The 20,516-nt window shown below is 37.0% G+C and overlaps 5 protein-coding genes and 1 non-coding gene across 7 annotated transcripts; 3 read left to right on the top strand and 3 right to left on the bottom strand.

The window, feature by feature from the left end:
- The first annotated feature begins 2,635 nt into the window (after positions 1-2,635).
- On the top strand, positions 2,636-5,445 carry LOC7489601 (caffeoylshikimate esterase). The gene is made up of 7 exons (XM_002316284.4): positions 2,636-3,065; positions 3,216-3,248; positions 3,367-3,493; positions 3,610-3,756; positions 3,867-3,997; positions 4,493-4,630; positions 4,734-5,445. Exons 1-7 carry the CDS (start codon positions 3,063-3,065, stop codon positions 5,106-5,108), a joined length of 954 nt encoding a protein of 317 aa, XP_002316320.2. The 5' UTR covers positions 2,636-3,062; the 3' UTR covers positions 5,109-5,445.
- Positions 5,446-5,534: 89 nt separating this feature from the next.
- Positions 5,535-10,843, bottom strand: LOC7458613 (spliceosome-associated protein 130 A). Of its 2 annotated transcripts, none has more exons than XM_024611359.2 (4): positions 7,701-10,843; positions 7,072-7,563; positions 6,714-6,869; positions 5,535-6,060 (listed from the first exon to the last, which is right to left on the bottom strand). In XM_024611359.2, exons 1-3 carry the CDS (start codon positions 10,710-10,712, stop codon positions 6,732-6,734), a joined length of 3,642 nt encoding a protein of 1,213 aa, XP_024467127.2. In that variant the 5' UTR covers positions 10,713-10,843; the 3' UTR covers positions 5,535-6,060; positions 6,714-6,731. The 2 variants fall into 2 exon arrangements, with proteins under 2 accessions (XP_024467127.2, XP_002315251.2); XM_002315215.4 differs by having other exon boundaries at positions 5,535-6,089; positions 7,701-10,842.
- Positions 10,844-13,738: 2,895 nt separating this feature from the next.
- LOC7458612 (dirigent protein 25) lies at positions 13,739-14,458 on the top strand. The gene has a single exon (XM_002316283.4). It carries the CDS (start codon positions 13,739-13,741, stop codon positions 14,456-14,458), a length of 720 nt encoding a protein of 239 aa, XP_002316319.3.
- A 1,040-nt stretch (positions 14,459-15,498) lies between these two features.
- On the top strand, positions 15,499-17,086 carry LOC7489600 (dirigent protein 9). Its single transcript, XM_024610118.2, has one exon. The coding sequence runs from the start codon at positions 15,753-15,755 to the stop codon at positions 16,929-16,931; it is 1,179 nt and encodes a 392-aa protein (XP_024465886.1). The 5' UTR covers positions 15,499-15,752; the 3' UTR covers positions 16,932-17,086.
- Positions 17,087-17,903: 817 nt separating this feature from the next.
- On the bottom strand, positions 17,904-17,975 carry TRNAP-AGG (transfer RNA proline (anticodon AGG)). The gene has a single exon. It is a non-coding gene; the product is annotated as a tRNA-Pro (tRNA).
- An 860-nt stretch (positions 17,976-18,835) lies between these two features.
- LOC7489599 (dirigent protein 25) lies at positions 18,836-19,995 on the bottom strand. The gene has a single exon (XM_002315214.4). The coding sequence runs from the start codon at positions 19,928-19,930 to the stop codon at positions 18,992-18,994; it is 939 nt and encodes a 312-aa protein (XP_002315250.3). The 5' UTR covers positions 19,931-19,995; the 3' UTR covers positions 18,836-18,991.
- Positions 19,996-20,516: the final 521 nt, after the last annotated feature.

The raw sequence follows: 20,516 nt of genomic DNA, 5'->3' as shown, positions 1-20,516 counted from the left end.
ATTTTGATTTTGATTATTAGATGCTTCTCTCACCCTTTTTTTCAACGAATATTGAGCTGCTTCAATCACAATCAAGTGCTATCGACCGATGCTTGTAAGATGAAGCAATTATGAGACTTGGTTTAAGTGGATTTGTGCCTTGTATTATTATTATTATTATTATTATTCAAAATCTAAATAATCCTGGCCATGGAGACCGCAATAAAAAATTATAAATACAATAGTCAGTCCAGCTAGGGGTTAATGTTTCTCAACATTCATCTAATCGTTGTTTTGTATTTAAAAGAATTTCTACTATTTTTATTTTAATATCATCCATGTATATATTGCATCTTTGTTGTCACCACATCCTTCCATTGGCTAGCTTCATTAGAGCTTTTAAAAATTGACACGTGTCATGCTTCTATAACATAAAATTTCATTTGGTGTATATTTTGGTCCCTGATGTCCTAGAAAAACTAATTTAGTCCTTGTATTTTATTTTTATGAAGTCTTTAATTGAAAGCTTTTTAGTCATCATATTTCACAATGTATACAATCTTGTCCCTAACATTCTTTCGATCAGGTATCATAAACTTTGTTAAAGCTCTCAAAATAGATATATAATATTATAAAAATTAAAATTCATCAAAGTCATAATATTATCGATCACAATCATAAAAAAAAAATCACATCTATAATCAATTAATCTAAAAAGATAAAAATTATCAAGATATGATTTATTTTAACATAGAATTCATGATCGTAATATCATGTATCAGCTATGAAAGTTTTTTTTTCCTTTCCTTTTAATTCTTGTCCCGATTTTTCAAGGCTAATATTGGGTAAGTAAATCTAAAAAAAAAAAATAAGAAAACTCTCACAACCCACATCAATAATACTATATGAAATAAAATTTATTGTATCATTAACTATTCAACTAATTAAGTTTTCAACCTGACATATACGAATTTAATTTAGGGACTAAATTATACATACTACAAGTACAATGACTAACAAACTTTCAATTAAATATTTTCTTTATAAAAAATAAAATACAGGGATAAAAGAAAAAAATTAAAAATCAAGGATCAAAATGTACAGAAACAGAAATTAAAGCTATAAAAACAAGACACATGTTGATTTTTGTTAGTGCTAATGACAACAACTCATGAAAGAACGTGACAACGAAAATATAATATACACGAAAAACATCAAAGTGTAGTGTCCTAGTTTGGAAGTACGCATATTATCCATTCAAGACTCGGTTCATGAAGACTACAAAAATATCCCTATCGTTAAATACAAAATTGGAAGACGAGATAGGCATGAGTTTCCAGGAAGATAATCCTCGAAGGGCTTTGTTGTTCTGCTTTTCGATCCTGTGTGGGTTTGAGCCATATTCTCGCATTCAAAACGACGAGAACCCGAAATTAAGGAGGCAAGGAGCCAGGAAACTTCACTCACTGTTGCAGTACTCGAAAAGAATTGAATTCCAATAGCTACTCAGTTGCAGGCCCCAAAAACAATAGCTGACAAAGAAAACATTCACAAGCCATCCATGGAGTAATTAAATCATGCATATCACACAAAAAATGATGCTCGAGCATTGATGGTCCACAAAAATGTCAAAGGTGCCGTCCAGTTCTCTCGAAGGAGCTGTTCTCGAAGGAGCCATGTATAATGTGAACATGAAAAGATTCATGGTCTTCTCGAAACTGGTTTCACACGACGGCGGCAAGATTGCCAGTGCAAATTAAAACATGATGTTACATGATTAATTATGCATGCTAGATTACCGATTTTTTTTAAAAAATCTTGTTTCGAAAACGTTGGGGAAATTGTCTATATATACTTAATTATTCAATACTAGTTGTAAATCATCATTTTTTCTATTGATTATTACTAAAAGACATGAGAAATATTAACTAGTCCATTAATTTCATGCTTATTACTAACAGAAGGGGTGGGAAATATATATTAATTTCCTTTCCTTTCCATTTTCCATTTTCTATTTTATGAAGGATCGGAATATCTCATAAGAAATACAAAGAATTAACAGATAATTTCTCTCCAAACATACACTTCCTATTTATTGTTTATTACACACGACGGATTTATAAAAATAAAACTTTCAACTATCCCACATTCCCACCACCACCACAACTTTTTTTTTCCTTGAAGGAATAGCTAATTGCCTATTCAGAACGGCAACGGAAGTGCCTAGGCCTCCCATGGCGTAAACCAACAAGGAAATTGCGAAAAGCATTGACCAAAAAGCAGTTAAGAAAGGAATATGACTTGATTTTGTAATACAAAAATGGTAGGATATTGTCCACTAAGGCAAGTTGCTTGTCCAGGCTACAGCTCCGCGTGATCTCAGCAAAGAAGAATCAAATCCAAATATTAAATTTAGAAAAATCAGGGAAAATTAACTCATCCTTGTCACCTTCCCTTAATTATTAACAACCATTATGTAATCATCTTGTATTTATCATCTTTAAATCCAACAACCTCTCACGTTAGGTTTGCACATGACCCTTCACAGTTTTTTTTACCAGAATCTTTCTTGACAGGTGAATTCAGGTGTTTTTTACCGCCTGATAAATCTCAATTACAAGTGAATCTAGCAATAATAAGGTTATAAAACTGGGAAAGGGTAATGGCATGCCTGTAGGGTACCAGACACAAGCAAGTCGTTAGGTTTAAAACTATCTAAATATGGCCACGAAACAGTTATAAATATGTTCAAATAGATTCTGAATACAACCCAACACTCCACTTCCGTTCCTTTGTCTGCTTCTGTAATCCTTGTTCGTCTCTTATTCTTTCCTTCTTTACCTGAGGTTTTATAGAACTTTCTTCCTGCTATATATCTCTTAATTATCTTTATCTACCCTGAATTCTCTTACTGTTCCCTTTTCGCTATCTTAATCTTTTTCTCTACATCTATACATACTCATCAAAACCCAAGTTTTCATTCGTACAAAATAACAATTCCCTGAGATTTTTCAGCACCAGCTTTCTCTGTCTAAATCATATACATCCTATCAAGTTTCAGGTTTCTGGGATCCTTCAACGTCATGGTACGTATAGCTCTCTATCTGGCAAATCTGTTAATCTCTTGTTTCTTTTGTTTCTGAGAAAGTTTTACCTCTCGCTCCTGTTTTTTTATATATAGTTGTTTTATTATTTACCCTTTTCTTCTTCTTTTCTTCTTGGTTTAATATTTTCAGGCACGAGAGATTGGAAATGTCATGTATGATGAGGTTAGATAAGTTCATGTGGCTATATTCATATGTTACTCTCTTTCTTTTTTTTGAATTATATTATAGTATATTATTTTATCAGTTTTTAAACTGTTTTTCCTTTTATAATTTTTTACAGGAGTTTGTATTGAATTCTCGAGGATTGAAGCTTTTCGCATGTAAATGGATTCCCACGAATAAAGAACCAAAAGCCTTGGTCTTTATTTGCCATGGTTATGGCATGGAATGCAGCATCACCATGAACAGTGAGTATCTACAAAAATCTGCTTGTTAAGGCTTTGAAGTTTGCCTTGATGAATATCAAAACGTTATGGAAAATTGGCAATTCAATCCTAAGGGGCGTTTCCACTATAATTTTCAGGCACGGCGATTCGGCTTGCAAAGGCAGGTTATGCAGTTTATGGTTTAGATTATGAAGGGCATGGAAAATCAGCTGGTTTACAAGGCTACGTGGAAAACATGGATTACGTTATCAATGACTGCTCTAGTCATTTTACAAGTATATGTGGTAAGATTTTATTTTTCTTCTTGTAACGTGTTTTTTATGATTGTATATATCAACTGTCTTGAAGCATCCTGTATGGCCAATCATTTCTTCTTCTTTTTGTTTAATTTTAGAGAAGCAAGAGAACAAGGAGAAGATGAGATATTTGTTAGGAGAGTCCATGGGAGGAGCAGTCGCTTTGCTCTTACACAGAAAGAAGCCAGATTTTTGGGATGGTGCGGTATTGGTGGCACCCATGTGTAAGGTATCTTTGTTTATTAATTATGTTTTTTCCCCTTTATTCTCTCTCAAATTGCTTTATTTTTTTCAAAAACAAAATGCGTACCCTCCTTTATTATAGTGTTTCACACGTCTGGTAGCTCTCTTTTTTTTTTTCACTTATATCCATGGTCTGCCTACAAAATTGGATCTAGTTCTTGTTGTTTTTATGCTGGCTAGAATTTTATTCTAATAAAAATATAAAACAACAGAGTGTTTTACCTTTTCAACCACTTTGTTTGAGTCAGTCGTTAGGACAAGCTGTTTCCGAAAACCTTTTTAAGTTGAACACTAGCCAATGGTTGCAGGGAAAAAAAAACAGCTGAAAAGCTCTGTAATTGTCAAATAAACTTGCGCAGAAATTGGTCAGGCAAGCAATATTTCTCGTCATTTTATTGATCTGGTCCTCTATTAGCTGTTTGTACCCATTCAGGCTCAGTAAAAGGCATGAGGATTTACTTGAACTCGATTTTATCTGCAGATTGCAGATGACGTGAAGCCACCTCAATTCGTAATCACTATTCTAAGAAAGCTTTGCAGTATCATTCCAACTTGGAAAATAATCCCAACCAAAGATATCGTGGATATTGCCTTTAAAGTACCTGAAGTAAGACAACAGGTATATTTCTTCTAGCTCCAAATATTTATTTTCCTCCCAATTTGTAATGACTTTCCCCCCCACTAAAATGATATATTAATAATTGATGATTACTTAATTACAGATCAGAGAAAACCCTTACTGCTACAAAGGGAAACCTCGCTTGAAGACCGGGCATGAACTTCTAAGGACTAGCTTGGATCTTGAGCAGAGGCTTCAGGAAGTGTCATTGCCGTTTATAGTTCTGCATGGTGAAGCAGATAGAGTGACAGATAAATCTGTCAGCGAGCAACTCCTCAGGGTGGCTTCAAGTTCAGACAAGACCATTAAGTTGTATCCTGAGATGTGGCACGGTCTACTTTATGGAGAACCAGTAGAAAACAGTGACATTGTTTTTGAAGACATTATCGATTGGTTAGATAACAGGACTGATCGTGGAAATACAAGACTGGAGAGGGAGCAAAAACACAAGCATGATGATTTTTCCAAGTCTAAATAAGAGCAAGAAATTCAGTGGTGATGATCTTCCCCTAGGCAAGATTTAGTTCTTCAATTCGATGAGCGCGAGGTGGAATTTCCATTACAAAAACAGTACATCCCAAATGATGACATGAAAATATTCATCAATAATCGAGGGCAGTCGGACTGGACTGTTCTACGTAAAGGCTAAAGTGAGCTTAGAAGTAAGAACTGTGAGATACATGGGGGCATTTAATAACATAAAATGGCTTCGGGAAATTCATTCATTACGCCTGCACATCCTCTGTACGAAAAGTTTGTTTTACAGAAAGCTTTCTAATTTAACAGTGAGCAACTTCTATCTTGATTTCAAGAAAGTGTTCGCTAGCTAATTTATCACTTCAGTTCTGAAGTAATTGTAGATGGCATGTATCGAGTAATTATAGCAACCATCAAATTCACAAAATGGAAGAAACCAAAACAAGAAGGCTTCTTTAACTGAAGTTTCACAAACTGATCATCGTGAAAAATGAGTGCTAACCTACTAGAGTTGCATATGCACCCAAGCTACGAGCCTACTATTAGGTACAAAGTTACTTCGAGAAAGTCAGTGGCAAGCCAACCAGGCGGACAATGACTGCAAGTATCAACCTTCAGCTGTAAATAGGGTTTCACAGCATGCCAGGACCACCCAGACACCATTAGGTGGATGGAAGGCGGTGCACCATGACAAGCAAATCCATTTCCCATTTACCTGTTGAAAAAGTGAAGCTTGATCGCTTGCATTTGCAGGGAGCTAAAGAAAATCACACTCAGGTTACTATACAGGCCCCATGCCAACAATAGAACCACTGCATGGATAGGAGGGTTGACGTTGAAATCTTCCAGCCTCTCCCTGACGGTCCCAGAAGGTTGGAATCAAACCCTTCCGTATTGCGCTTCTTTGAGGGTTGCTCAAGCAATCTTCTATGCGATCCAGGCTTCTCAATTTACTGGTTGACATGGCATATGGAATTTGACACTGTCAAAAAAATTAAACAATAAAAATTACCAAATAACCTAAACTTTGAAAATTTAAAGCAGATGTAAGGAGTGAAATTTTTTTTTTTGGGAACCAAAAGGTTTTAAAAAGTCAAGCAAAGAAATTAGCCATATCACAAGTTAAGTAGAGCACAGAAGCTTTTTTTTTTCCTTGAAAAATCCAGCGAGAAAGTTGCAAAGACCCAACCATAAACATTATATATATATAACGGTTGGAGTATACTTTAACTATTAGTATATCTATAGAACAAATGAAAGGGTGAACGGAGCCTTCATCAACAACACTTGCTCATCAAAAAATTAACACAAAACAAGGACTCGCCATCTTCTCCTGTAAAATATTTAATTGATTTCGTATACCTATTTATTATACTCCATAAGCGATGACCTCATAGCCAAACACTTTTCACATCATAGGGTGTTTGATTGTACAAAAGGTTCGTATATAGTTTCAAATCCGAATCCCAAAAAGACTCACACAGACATTATAATGCATTCATGAAAATGAGTCTGTCCCACTCCTGCAATTTCAAAAACAACTGTGTGCATGCATATTGAGCTGCACATAAGATGATCACAATATTTCAAAGGGGAAAAGAAGCACCTTCAAGTTAATCTTTCCTCAGATGATCTTGTTTCGAACTTCTTCAAGTTTCTTGAGTATCTCCCCAGGAGTTCTGTCCAGCTCATCAGCAATTTTTCTTTGTGCATCAAGGGGCAGAGTTGGGAACTGCTCGCATAGATCCCCATCAATCACATCCTGCAAAATTATCCCAAAGGCTTTAGCATTCTTTTAGAAAATACCAGGTAGCACTATAACTTAGAAAAAAACAAATAAATTACTGAGACAAATAATTACATGCAATGAATCGTTCCAGTTTGAAACAGCTCAGTGGCTTTAATAGCATTTTAAATTGGTGTTGAGAAACCATAATCAAATGAGACCATCTATATCAACTTACCTTAACAGGAAAATAAGCAGACCTATATGACATATGATCTCTTCCACACAAAGGTGGGTGGTCTTGTCTCAAATGCATCTCCAAGTGTGAAAAGAAGTCAACATCATCTCTAGAGGTGAATGGAAGTAGGGCCCCAACACTCCCCATCACTGTCCCATATATGATGCACTCGCCACCACCTGGAATTAGAGATGCCTTCTGCAAACTGTTAACCACGTCACCGATATGAAACTGCACTATCTCCTCTACCTTGTTTGGAGCTCCATTAAGCTTCCCCTGCTCCCACTTTATCTTTCCACCAGTTGGATCTTCTTCTATCTCTTCAGAGACATCCTGTGGCAGCCTCGCAAAGTAGATATTTCCAAACTTGTCTGCACCAGCCATGCTATCAAAATCTACATGGTATGATGATGTAAGCCATCTTGGGACACTATCATCAGCAAAAATATACAGTTGATTTTCATCCCGCCTGTACTTGCAGAAATGAAATGACTGCAAAGCAGACACCAAAAATATACTTCATAATGTCACCAGGAAAAATATGACATAAATATGGGAAAATGTATATAAAAACAAACAAATATCTGAAAGGAATATATATCCAGATTAAAGGTATTTAGAAAACATACTTCTTGAATGTCACCCACATAAATCCGATCACGGTAGGTGTGGATAGAAACGATGGTGTTGGGGAACAGCTTATTCTCACACTTCCTAAGCAACCTCTTTTTCCCCAAGTCATACAATCTCAGCACCGATCCTATTCCAGCAAGTAATCTTCCCTGAAACTGGCATAAAGCAAGTGGAACACCTTCTACTTGAGTCTTATGCAAAAGTTCTAGGCTTTTGCCATCATCCACAAACTTATAAATGTGAATGAACCCAGTAACCAAGCTTCTTTTGGGCCAAAACTGCAGTCCCTTGGCTGTACCAACAGCTAAGAGAGTTCCGTGCTCCTTGTCATGGAAATTTACAGTGCACAAGCTAAATGCAGCTTCATTGTCTTGAAGCTCCAGCAAGCAAGTAGTAGCAGCAGACCTTGGGTCAAGGACTCTAATGCAAGAAACCCACTTGTCTGACTCAGCCTTTGGATAACCATACTGCTCATCAGATAGGGGGTCATCTTTATCATCATCATCACCATTTTCCATCTGCTCAGCACTGGCACTTCCATTTTCCCCCATTCCAGAAGCTTCAAAACACTCCTTTTTTGCTGCTTCACGCTCCTCTGCTGTATATGCTCCTTGATCGCTCTCAATAATCACCAACAATTTCCGCTTAGGTTGAAGCACAAACTTTCTTGGAGTGTATCTTAGAGGTATTGCAGTTTCATTAAATGTTTCTCCCAGTCTTTCAATTGTGAAAATCCTCAATGCATCCCCGGCGACAGAAACAACACCTTCTGCACACTGATCAGATGAGAATGAAGCAGCATATTCAAGAGTCTCGTATGAAAGGGGAGTTAACAGAAAATGCCCTTGGTGAATATAACCAAGCCAGGGTCGACTAGATAAGCACAACATTGCACGTCGACCTCTCACATTAATGGAAAAAAGTTTTGGGGCCCTCAAACCCAAAAATCGGGAACGAGAGTCAGAAAGCTGGCCTGTCACCATGTCCACCACTGTCCTGAATAGAACCCCAGTCTGCAAACCAGCATTAAGGAAAAGACTGGCAGGGTGATCAGCACCATCTTCCCCACCAATTGATGCCTGAACCTCAAGAAAGAGGAGGGATTCTGGAGGTGCTGAAACACTTTGCACACTCAGAATCTGCATACAGTCATCAGGATCCAAAGACAAGACACGGATGGTGTTATCATACGAACCAACTGCTAGGAATCGAGACCTCTGTCTTCCTTCTGGAACAGGGGCAATGTCCAAACAGGCCACATCTCCTGACATCTCATGCTTCTCCACTTCCATTAGCTGACCAGTCATATCCACCTCAAAATATATAAGCTCCCCTCCACTTAAAGCAATAACCACTTGAAGTCTATTGGAGCCAACTTTCACAATTGTCCTCTTTGCAGGGGTTCTCCACTCATTAATACGCCCATCTTCCCTGATATGTCTTATGCCATTTGGGTGAATTTGCATCAAAGAATCATCGCCAATTAAAGAAACGGCAAGTGAAGGTGTGGTATCAAGAAACCCACTATCACTAACTTCCTCAACTGTTTCTCCAATTGAAAGCACAAGAGTTGCATTGTTAAAAGACACGACAATATACGCATCAAACTCGTCATAAATATTCTTTTTCACAGTCCAAACTGCACTCGGTACACCAGGAAGCTGTGACACAGCCATCTCACTAATGGCCAAACCAGGCCTCAATATCCTCAATGATGAACGAGGACCACGCCCACAAAGTGAAAATATCTGTGGGGTTTCTTCGTCAAAAAGATTAGCAACCTTCATGTCCATAATAGGCATCAAGCTCTCAACCTGGTCAATCCTAACAAGATTCTTTAACCCTCGTGGCTGGAAAAACACAGGCTGGAAGCCTTCCTCAGTTTCCATCAAAGTAGCAGATGAGGCCTCCACATCCTCTTCCTCCCCAATGGCCTGAAACTGATACAACGCATGATTCCCAAACTCTGATGCAGCAAACAAAAACCCTGATTTCAACACACACATCGAGGATGTGACTGGGATCGTATCAAAATACTTAATCTTCAATTCCTTCACCTTGTCATTCTCATGATCCAACATAACCTTAAAAATGTCACCATACTCCGTCTGCAACAAAAAGAAAAACATTGATTTCTGCTTATGAGTAGCCGCAGAGACTATCAAAACCCCACGTTCAGCAGGCAAATCAGCACGCCTGGGAATCACAGCCCTCACATCAGGATGCCCTTGATTCTTATAAATCACAAAATTCTCCACACAAACTAAAACCCCGCTTGGACCATCACCACCTCCAGGTACCGTAACAAGCATATTAGCGCCATTATCAACCTGCTCAGACCATTTCCTGGAGACATGATTAAGCCCCAAATCAAGCTCGTAAAACGTCAAATTCTTCTGTGCTTCACTCGCGGATTGCCCTGTCGAATCCTGATCTGCTTCCGAATAATCCAACTCAATGGCAGCAAAAATAGGATTATCAAACCCGCAATCAACACCACATACAGAGTAACATATAGTATGAGACTTATGCGCCTCTAAAGGTGAAGAAATGGTTAACCTGGCAACAGTATCTCTATTCAAAACATAAACTAACTTCTGTTTCTCACAAGCACCAATCATAACAGCTCTTCCCTTCGGATCAACTGCCAAATACTGACCCGGAACAATCCGGCGACAACCGGATTTTCCAAAAGTTTCTTGATGAATTTTGTCAAGGACATTTCTCTCCTTGTTATATTCTAAAATTACAATCCTACCCGAATCAGAACCAACAACAATATAATCTTTTTGAGCACCAGTTAGTCTAAACTGAGCTAATGAGCGAATTGCACCGAAAATTTCAACAGATAGAACTGTTTGGAGCTTACCGTTCTCGTCAGGGCGGAGAAGATCGAGGACTTTGCCGCGAGCGACTACGATTTCTTGTGCTTTGCCGCCGGAGAAGTTGCCGTTTATGGCGGAGATGATTCCAGTGGCTCGTTGGAGAGTGAGGCTGTAGAGGTACATGGTAAAGTTAGGTTTTGAAGTGGGAGAAAATGGTGGGAATCGGGGTTTTAGGGTTTTAAAGAAGAGAGCTAGCTAGAGAGTGTCTCTGGATTTCCGAGAAAAATCGGTTCTCGTATGATTATTGAACTGACCACATGAGATTTATTGGTAATGGACTTTAAGATTAGGCCCATCAACTACAACTACAAAGAACAAGCCCATATATAAATCAAGAAGTCCTCTTACAGTTTACTGGGCTAGAGAACGGGCTTCGGTTAAAACTAAACAAGGACCAAGCCCAGTTTTATCCAAGACGAATCTTTCTAGTAATTAAATAAGGGATTGTTTGGTATCGATTTCGTCTTCTATTTTCTGTTGTAAACAAGATATAAACATTTTTGTTTTGTTTTTGTTTTTATTTCAAAAAATTAAAATTGACAACAAGTTTTAGAACTTTCAAAACCATAAAAAAGTAAGTCTTCTAAAGTCTTCAACGATAGGTTTTTTATACTTCTGGTTTGTGTTTTAAATTTTATGTAGGTTCCAAAGTTTAAAAAATAATTAGTGAAGGAGTTTATTATATAATCAATTTTGAAGTGATCAAACTTCAAATTAAAATTGGATTAATCATTTTTGTTAAATGGATAATTCTTGTTTTTTATGTTAACCCGATTTGATTTGAACAAGTTAATAATTTTATAGAAATATAGACTGGTTAACTAGATTCTACCAAGTCAATATCTTGTTCAATTCAAATAAAAATTAGATCGAGATCAAACTTCAGGTTTTGAGTTTTTTCTATAAACTTAAAATCTTGAATTTTCTAGATAAACTCATAGACCAAGTTGATTTTAACAACTATAATCCTTGATTGTTGAAACCTGTTAGTTGCTAGGGTTTCAAGCCAGCATCATTCCATCCATCCCACACACGAGCCATTTCCAAACTTTTTTAAAATGTTTTTTGGTTGAAAATATATTGAAAAAATATATTATTTTACTTTTTAAAATTTATTTTTTATACCAGCACATTAAAATAATTTAAAAATCAAAAAAATTGAATAAAAAAATTATATTTTTTTAAAAACACTTTTAAAACGTAAAAATAAATGGGCTATAAGACAAAACTTTTATAAAACCCTTAAGATGTGAAAGAAATTCCAATAATGTTCCTCCTTTTCTTTCCTTTTCCTTTTCCTTGTTTCTTTTTTTTTATATAAAGTTAAGAACTTTAATTGAGATTGAATAGAAATTACATATTTAATCAAATTCACAGCAGACACAAGGCGTTCTTCAATGAATGTTTGTTCTTCAAAACAAAATTTGCCTAGATTGGCTGATAAAGTTACTGTGGTATTCTTCCTGCTCTCACACAGAGAAAGAGGATTTCTGCAAATTGTTTTGCTAGGCTAGCTATGTTCATAATGATGGTTGAGAGCCAGGGGCGGGTCTAGGATTCGCAATTAAGGGGAGCAAAAGTAAAAATACTATTTTGCCAAGTATTACTACACAAGTATACAATATTATTTTACTATGTAATATTTGATTTAAACAAAATCATCATATTAAAAATGAATTGCAAAACACAAAATAGTACTTTTAAAAGATAATCTCATACAATTATTCTAAACAAATCATTTTTTTAGGTGTATGATTGAATAATGGGAAAGTTTCAAAAATCCACAGAGGGGAAATATATATAAAAAAAAATGGTGCAAATTCAATATCCATAAACTATTAAGAAATTTTTAAACTTCGTTATCTTGATCGAAGCTTCACCTCTATTGAGAGTAGATATAATCATGAATCCTGTTAAAAAATCATCTAAATCTAATAGTTTAAGTTATTATATTGAATTGGTTTTTTAATATTATATCAGAATCTTTAATAATTATGTAATTATGAATTTGAATATCATTATTTTTATTTTATTTAATAAAAAAACACAAGGTAATAAACATAAGGCAATGATAGCCAAGTCAGCCTAGCCTGCTAGTTTAGTTTTTCTATTTTCTTAATTAATTTATTATATATATAATGTATATAATTGATGATGATAATGATAATAATAATAATAGCAGGTAAAATACCTATCTATTTATGCTTTCTATCTTCCCTGACCTTAACTGATCTCTTTCTTCCCTTTATCTAGTCAATTTTTCTCCTCCTCCTCCTTTGATATATCATAAATTCGAACTTCCCTGTCTTTCCACCAATATTTATCACTATGACTAATAAGTAAGTTTCATCAAGAAAGAAATGTAAAACTACTCTAATTATTATATAAGTTAGTTATTTTATATTTATTTTCGGTGTTTTTATAAATTTAAGTTCATATTATAAACTTTGTTATACGCGTAACAATTTATATTCTAAGATATTATATAATTTATCTTTTTACACTCTTCAATAATATAAAGTAATTTTTAAAAACACGGAATATAAATATAAAAGTAAATAAACTATAAAATAATTAGGATGATGTTCTCTAATAGATGAAAAGAAAATTAGAATAAAAAAGAAAAAAATAATATAATTTAGTCTATTTTACACTCACAAAAAATATAAACTATAATTTCTAAAAACACAAAATATAAATGTAAAAATAAATAAGTAGTGTAATTTTTTTTAATTGATGAAAAGAAAATGATATTGTGGGAAATACTAATATTATTTTACTTAAGGATATTGTGATTGATATTTTATTAATTAATTCATCTTATTTTTTAAGAAAACATTATGGTAAATACGACAACGAATGTGAATCCGTGACAAAAAAAAACATTTATTCATCATCATCATTTTTTTTATGAGAAAAATCTTTTACCTGCACAAAAATACACCACATGACTAACCCAACTACGTCACTCTCAGAAAAAGAGAGAAATAACCTACCTACTCCAACTACAAGAAGCCTAATCCACTTCCCTCTCTCTCCCTCCCTCCCTCCCTCTCTCAACATTGCTATTTCTCCCTTTTCTTCTAGCTTATAAATGATCAATGTTGGTCACCAGAATTTAAATTTAATCACAAGTTCACAATATGAAAATGGGTAAGCTTCCTTCCATGCTGAGCTTGGTTTGCTCGCTCCTTTGCATGAATATCATCAACCGATCATCCTTCGCTCGAAGCCTTGGCAATTCAAGTCCTGGCCAACACCACCACCACAACCACCACAAGAAAATAACTTTCCTAATGCAAAATGTGCTGAATGTGACACACCCCTTACCAAAGCCTGCAACAACTAAAGTTACTAGCCAGATACCATTTCCAAAACCTCTAGGCTATTTTCCTCCGAGTGGAGGCATCCCTTTACAACAACCCAACGCAGCAGTTTCCGGTACTGGGTTGTCAACACAAACAATTGACGTTTCTAACATTGGCCTATCATTTCCGGATAGAGCTACCTTGCAAGAGTTGGAATTTGGAAGTGTAACAGAAATTGGCGAGGACTTATTTGTTTATGGTTCATTAGTGGTTGGAAAAGCACAAGGGTTGTACGTTGCTAGCTCAGAAGATGGAACTAGCCACATGATGGCAATGACAGTAAAGTTTGTGAAGAATAAGTACAAGGATGGGTTGAGATTTTTTGGTGTGCATAAGACAGACGTGCCTGAGTCTCATATTGCAGTCATTGGTGGCACTGGGAAGTATCATAGTGCCAATGGCTATGCTGTGATCAACGCGGTTGGTGTTGGTTCTAAGAGTACTGCAGGGGAAGAAAACAGAACAAAAGGAAATCTTCTATTCAATGTTTATCTAAGCTAGTAAAACTCTTACAGATCTGTACTATCATATATGATTTATTTTTTTGTCACAAGTGATATAAATCAAAAGAATGTTACAAGGAAATCATGATCCCCACTTACTCTTTTGTTGTTCCTTAAAAAACTGTTAATTATGGAAACCATCACCTATTAAAGAAAAGATTGTCAATGGTTCCAGACAACCATAAAACGGGGTGATCCATCTTGTTTTCCCAAATGGGTTCCTAACTGTTGTGGAAACAGAAGGATTTTTTGCTTCCAGACCAATGGAAAATCGAAATTGCAGTGGTGGTCACGTTATGAACTAATAGTGATTTATCAGCAGCAGCGCAATTGCTTTACCAGTTACTTCCATATAATGGGCTCTTTACCATTGTTACAGTGTTCATCACCTTTTTATAATCGAGTTGCAGTGTGGCAAGACAAATTCTAATAGATAATTCTAGGCTAGTTCAAGTCATCTCATCACTATCATAATAAGCTAGGTCCAGAAATAGAGAATGTTAACTGCTGTTTCAGCTTTATCTGTTTGCTCTTAAATCTGTCAATGAGTTCGAATCCGGATGCCCAACATTAAGAAAGCAAAATCCATTTCACAAGCTGCTTCTAAGGACTAATCTTGAGATGCCGCAAAAGACAATCAATTTCCTGTTGGACATGCCCTCTTTACCACCACCAGATAACCAAGTGTTGTACAGGATCTCAATGGTTATAGTTAAGATAGTAGGGTATCAAGAAGATGTCGGAAACTCGTAATCAGTTTATGGACTGGAAAATGTAGCATTGGCTATTTTCATGTTATTTCAAAATTGAATCCCTATTTAGCCAAAACCTTAATGCAGGTAGTTTCTGATCCTTGCCAGGCTTAAGATTGTGAATATAATTTGCACCAAGCAGCAACTTAGCATGTAATGCCAGAGAGAAATCCCACCTTAACTGCCCAATTATCCTGCATAATAGAGTACCTGCTCCCAAATATTAAAAGTATAAAGGCACCTAAACCAAGTGATCCATGCCTTTCTTTCGAAAAGCAGCATATATACCACGTTTGGTTTTACTTGTAGTCAACTGCACCAGTTCATGCCCACATCAAAATATGAAATAGGAATTTGGTATCACAACCAGAACACTCAACTTAATAGAAGGTATGCTCCAACTCCACTATATCAGCTCCACTTCTCACTGGAGTTTCCTTTAACTATATATAACCACAATAGACTCTTCCTCCAGCATCAGAATCATTCTTCACATCCTCTTGAACAATACTTAGCTCTTTCACAGAATCGAAACCCAAGATGGCCAGACTCCTCTTTGTTACCACTACATCACTCAAGGCAATTGTCTATTTTTTCTTGATTGCTATGACTCTCTCCTATGCCAACTCGGCAAGAATCCTTGATGGGGTAGAACCCGAAAATCCAGCTGTTGTTGGCCCTCCCGTGACAACAGCAGTCCCAGCTCCTACGACTACATTGCCAAGTGGCCAATTCCAAGCGACCACTCCCTCCACAGTTGAAGATGGCGAAGCAGACCCTCCACTTCCAGATGAAACTGTAGCCCCTGACACTGCTGTGGCAGCACCAGTTGCTGATGCGGTAACACCGGTTGATGATGGTACAGCACCAGTAGCTCCTCCAGTCAGAGTGGCAGCACCACTACCTGCAGGTCCCATCACCACCACCACGCCACCAAGTGGGCCAGCCCCATTAGTGGCCACGAGTGCCACCGTAGCAAAACCTGCTGGCTCACAAACCACCACCGCTACCACTTCTCCTCCATTGTCCTTCTTCATGCATGACATCCTTGGAGGATCCCACCCATCAAATAGAATCGTGACCGGGATCATCGCCCGCACTGAAATCAATGGCATTCCTTTCTCCCAGCCAAACAACAACTTTTTCCCACTCCAAGGTGGGACCCCACTGGTCAACATTAACAACCTTAACAACCTCATAAACCCAAACAACGCTCCACTCCTTACAGGCCTAACTGGTACCCAAACTAACACATTCCTACAAAACACAGGCAACAACAACAATGTTGCCAATGGCAACAACCAGCCTTTTGTCACCGCGGGCAATCTCCCAGCTGGATCTGCACTACAAAAGCTCATGTTTGGCTCGATCACAGTCGTTGATAACGAATTAACAGAAGGACATGAGTTGGGTTCTGCTGTGATTGGGAAGGCACAGGGATTTTACTTGGCCAGTTCAATGGACGGTACTAGCCATACAATGGCATTTACAGTGTTATTACATGGTGGAGAAAATCATGGTGATGTTGAAGATACTATTAGTTTCTTTGGGGTACATAGAACAGCAACAGCTGATTCACAGATTGCAATAATTGGTGGCACTGGTAAGTATGAGAATGCAAAAGGGTATGCTACTGTTGAGACTCTTCCACAAGTGGATCAGCACACAACTGATGGTGTAGATACCATAATGCATTTCAATGTTTTCCTCTCTGAGTAGGATGTCTCTGTGTGTGTGTGTGTGTGTTCTTGGTTGGAGTTGGTTTACTAGTCTGTGAGATTGGTTTCTGTTTGAAAATTTCAGTTAAAGTTTGATGTATCTTGAACTAAATATATTGGAATATTGAAGGAGACCAGCTTTGTTGTTGAATCAAATGTGTTTTGGCGGTTACATTGCATAGCATTTAGTCTTGATTCTTGGATGAACTTGGAGAACAAACTTATTAGCTATGGTGAACCAAGAGAGGCTGGGATTGATGACAGTACTCGTTAAAATCAGCAAGGAATTGAATATGGTTGAGTATTATATATATATACTACTCTTAACAAAAAAATGCCCATCAATTACTAATGTCTCAGCAAAACTATAGTCAACAGCCTTGATTATATATAAGATAGTGAGGTTAGATGAAGCTAATGTATCATCAATTCACAGCTCGAGCAGTGAGCAATTCCAGGACTTGGCATTCTTGAATTTCAGATAGATTCAAAGGATCAAAATTGTAAAGATCTCGGGTCTTTACAGTACAATTGAACTTAATTTATTCAATACAGGCATCAGGCCACGAACATTCCCGCTGTGCCAAATGCTTCTCAAAAGACAAAAACCAATGCAAAATTGATTACATTTGACATGCACAGATGAATTTGAATAACTGTAAATTAACATGAAAATGGAATAGATCGTTAAACTCGATCCGTTAATAAAAAAAAATCAAAAAATGCTAGGTGATATCAATCTCTTCCATTGAATTAGAAACAAAACGATTATTAGAATTTCTCTTAGAATCCATATACGGTCCACCTTTTTAAATCATGATGATTCCATTATTTTGAAAAAGAAAACAAATAGTTAAATATTGTTTCGTGCAGAAGCTGTCTGTCTGGGCTTTATTTTCAGTACCGTCTAAAGTTTGCCGGCTCTCGTGGGCCCAAATGAATCTCAGAAAGTAAAAATAAACAACATAAAACTGGGGCATTCCGAGAATTGAACTCGGGACCTCTCGCACCCTAAGCGAGAATCATACCACTAGACCAAATGCCCTCTTGTGTGGCTGCCTGCAGTTTATATTATATATTTCTCTTCACAAGAGAACAGATTTCAGTCCATTTAACCCCAGAAGCACATTTGATTCAACAATAAAGGTACCGTTCGATCCAATGAGATTTCACCTTTCTTGGTTCTCTTTTGGATCTCTTGTGTAATAATTAAATTTGATTCCAAGCAACCAGCATAATAAAAATAAAATTAATCAGTAACATGATCCTTTCGAAAAGAAAACTTTCTTGTTTGGCTGCCTTAATGAATGGATTTGCTTGATTACTTCACTTTCTTTGTCTGAGATTAACTAGAATGCTCTTACATATTTTGGTTTGATGGTTTGATGCTTGAGGACAAAACATTCGACTGAGATTAACTAGAATGCTCTTACATATTTTGGTTAATGTCATGTGTTAAATGTAAGTTTTATTCCCAAGCATGACTAAAATTATCAGCAAACATGCAAAACAGTACGGAAATTTCAAAGGGAGTTTGTTTTGGTCCCTATGGTCAACAAGCAAATTGCCTGTGTATCTCGCAAAGTTGCAGGTATGGGGTTGCCCATGAGACCAATAACTTTTCATGCCAAACCACAGTTACCTTCGACAGCCAGAAAAAGAAAGAGAAGAAGCAGGCAAATAGTGACATAGATGACTGAAAATTCTCAATTCCCCTCTACAGTAGTTTAATCCATAGTTAATATCTGAACATAGAAATGTGTGAGAATTAATTACTGCATGCTTTTAGTTTTGATGAGTTAATGCTTTCTCCAGCTGAAGGGTTTCTCTGCATATGATGTGAGAGAATTAAGCTTTCATTTCACAATATCGATGAATCACATGTTTCCTTAAATTGGTTTGAACTTGATGAAAAAACAGAGTTTCCATTTTCTCTAGATATGATTCATAAACAAAGCAAACATTCTGTTCAAAGAACCCCACACACTACAAGCTCACAATCTCCAAGCACACACACAACTTGCTTACAAATACAGCATTGATTTTCTCGAACAATTTGGATTAGTAACTAACATAAACAGCGAATTCAAGCAAGGTCTCAACACCATCAGTCGCGTGCTGATTGTTAGAAGGGATTGTCTTAACAATAGCAAAACCCTGAGCATCAACATACTTTCCGGTGCCACCCATGATAGCAAGCTGAGACTCGGAAACTCCTGTTCGGTGAACCCCGAAAAAGCTAAGGCTATCAGCATAAAGACCACTCTGGAACATAGCTGTGAATGCCATAGTTTGGCTGGTACCATCCACAGAACTAGCCACATAGAACCCCTGTGCCTTACCTATAAAACCTGACCCTAAATCATGCCCTTCAGTTATTTCATCGTCGATCACAGTAATGGTTCCAAACATGAGCTGTTGAAAAGCAGAACCAGATGGAAGGTTGCCCCCAGTGCTCTGTGGCAAGTTAAATGCATTGTTGAAGTTGTTGCCATTGTTCTGTAACACAGGTTGTGTGGTGCCACCAAGTCCAGTTAGGAAAGGCAGGTTGTTGTTATTTATAAGGCCGTTATTGTTGTTATTTTGGGGCACCCCATTGTTTATTGGGAGGTTTGCACCATTAGGTTTGGCAAATGGGACTTGGCCAGTGACTGCTGGATTGCTGACTATGCCGGTCACGGCTCTAGTTGAGGGGTTTGTCCCACCAAGAATGTCATGCATGAAGAAGCTTAAGGTATGACCAGGATTGGTAATTGTGGCTCCCGCACTAGTACTTGCAGCCCCAGTTGGATTAGGTTGTGTGGGTGCTAATGGTGTAGGTAGTGGTGAAACATTGGTGGCAGGATTATCAACTGCGTTGTATGACTCCGGGGGGGCAACAGGTACCTCCGGTTGCTCATCGAGGATTCTAGCTGAGGTGGTAAATGCAATGGCGAGAGTGAGGAACAGAATACAGGCTATGGCCTTGTTTGTGGCAAAGAGAATTTTGTGAATTTCCATTTCAGAGACTCGAGGGCAGAAACAAGAATTAAGAGTTCAAGAAGACTGAGTTTTCTTCCGTTAGAGGGCATGTGAATGTATGTATATATAGTTTGTGCTCTCTGAAATCGGAGTTGATGAGATGGAGTTGCTGAGAACTTTTTTAACTGTTTGTGTGTGAACAGGTGTAGAAAGTGGAACAAGAGGAATGGTTGGGATTGTGAAGGAAACTTAAACCTCTATATGCATTATTGGACCTGGCAGTGGAGTTGTTGCATACCTAATCATCAACAATCGATACATTATTTCACCATAAAATTTTCCCCTCGTTTACTAGTCCATCAGAACTATGCAAGAGGGAGCTCTTCCGGTTTCTGCCTTCAGAAAATCCGATTTTAAAACTCAAAACCTCTTAGTGCAGATGTAAGCAAAACATATATCATTCTCTTCCTTTCAAATCAAAGCGGGGATGCAAGCTGGTAAACGATAAAGAGACTAATATTTAGAGTATCCCAGTAAACATATATCCCCTGGTTTCGGTTGAGAGATAAATCATCTTTAGAATACAGTTTACTGAATTAATACAACGAAGATCTCTTAATCTGGT

Source organism: Populus trichocarpa, chromosome 10 (assembly GCF_000002775.5).
Source record: "Populus trichocarpa isolate Nisqually-1 chromosome 10, P.trichocarpa_v4.1, whole genome shotgun sequence".
Classification (NCBI taxonomy): Eukaryota; Viridiplantae; Streptophyta; class Magnoliopsida; order Malpighiales; family Salicaceae; genus Populus; species Populus trichocarpa.
The sequence above is the reverse complement of the archived record's forward strand: the minus strand, read 5'-3'. Positions and strand labels throughout refer to the sequence as shown.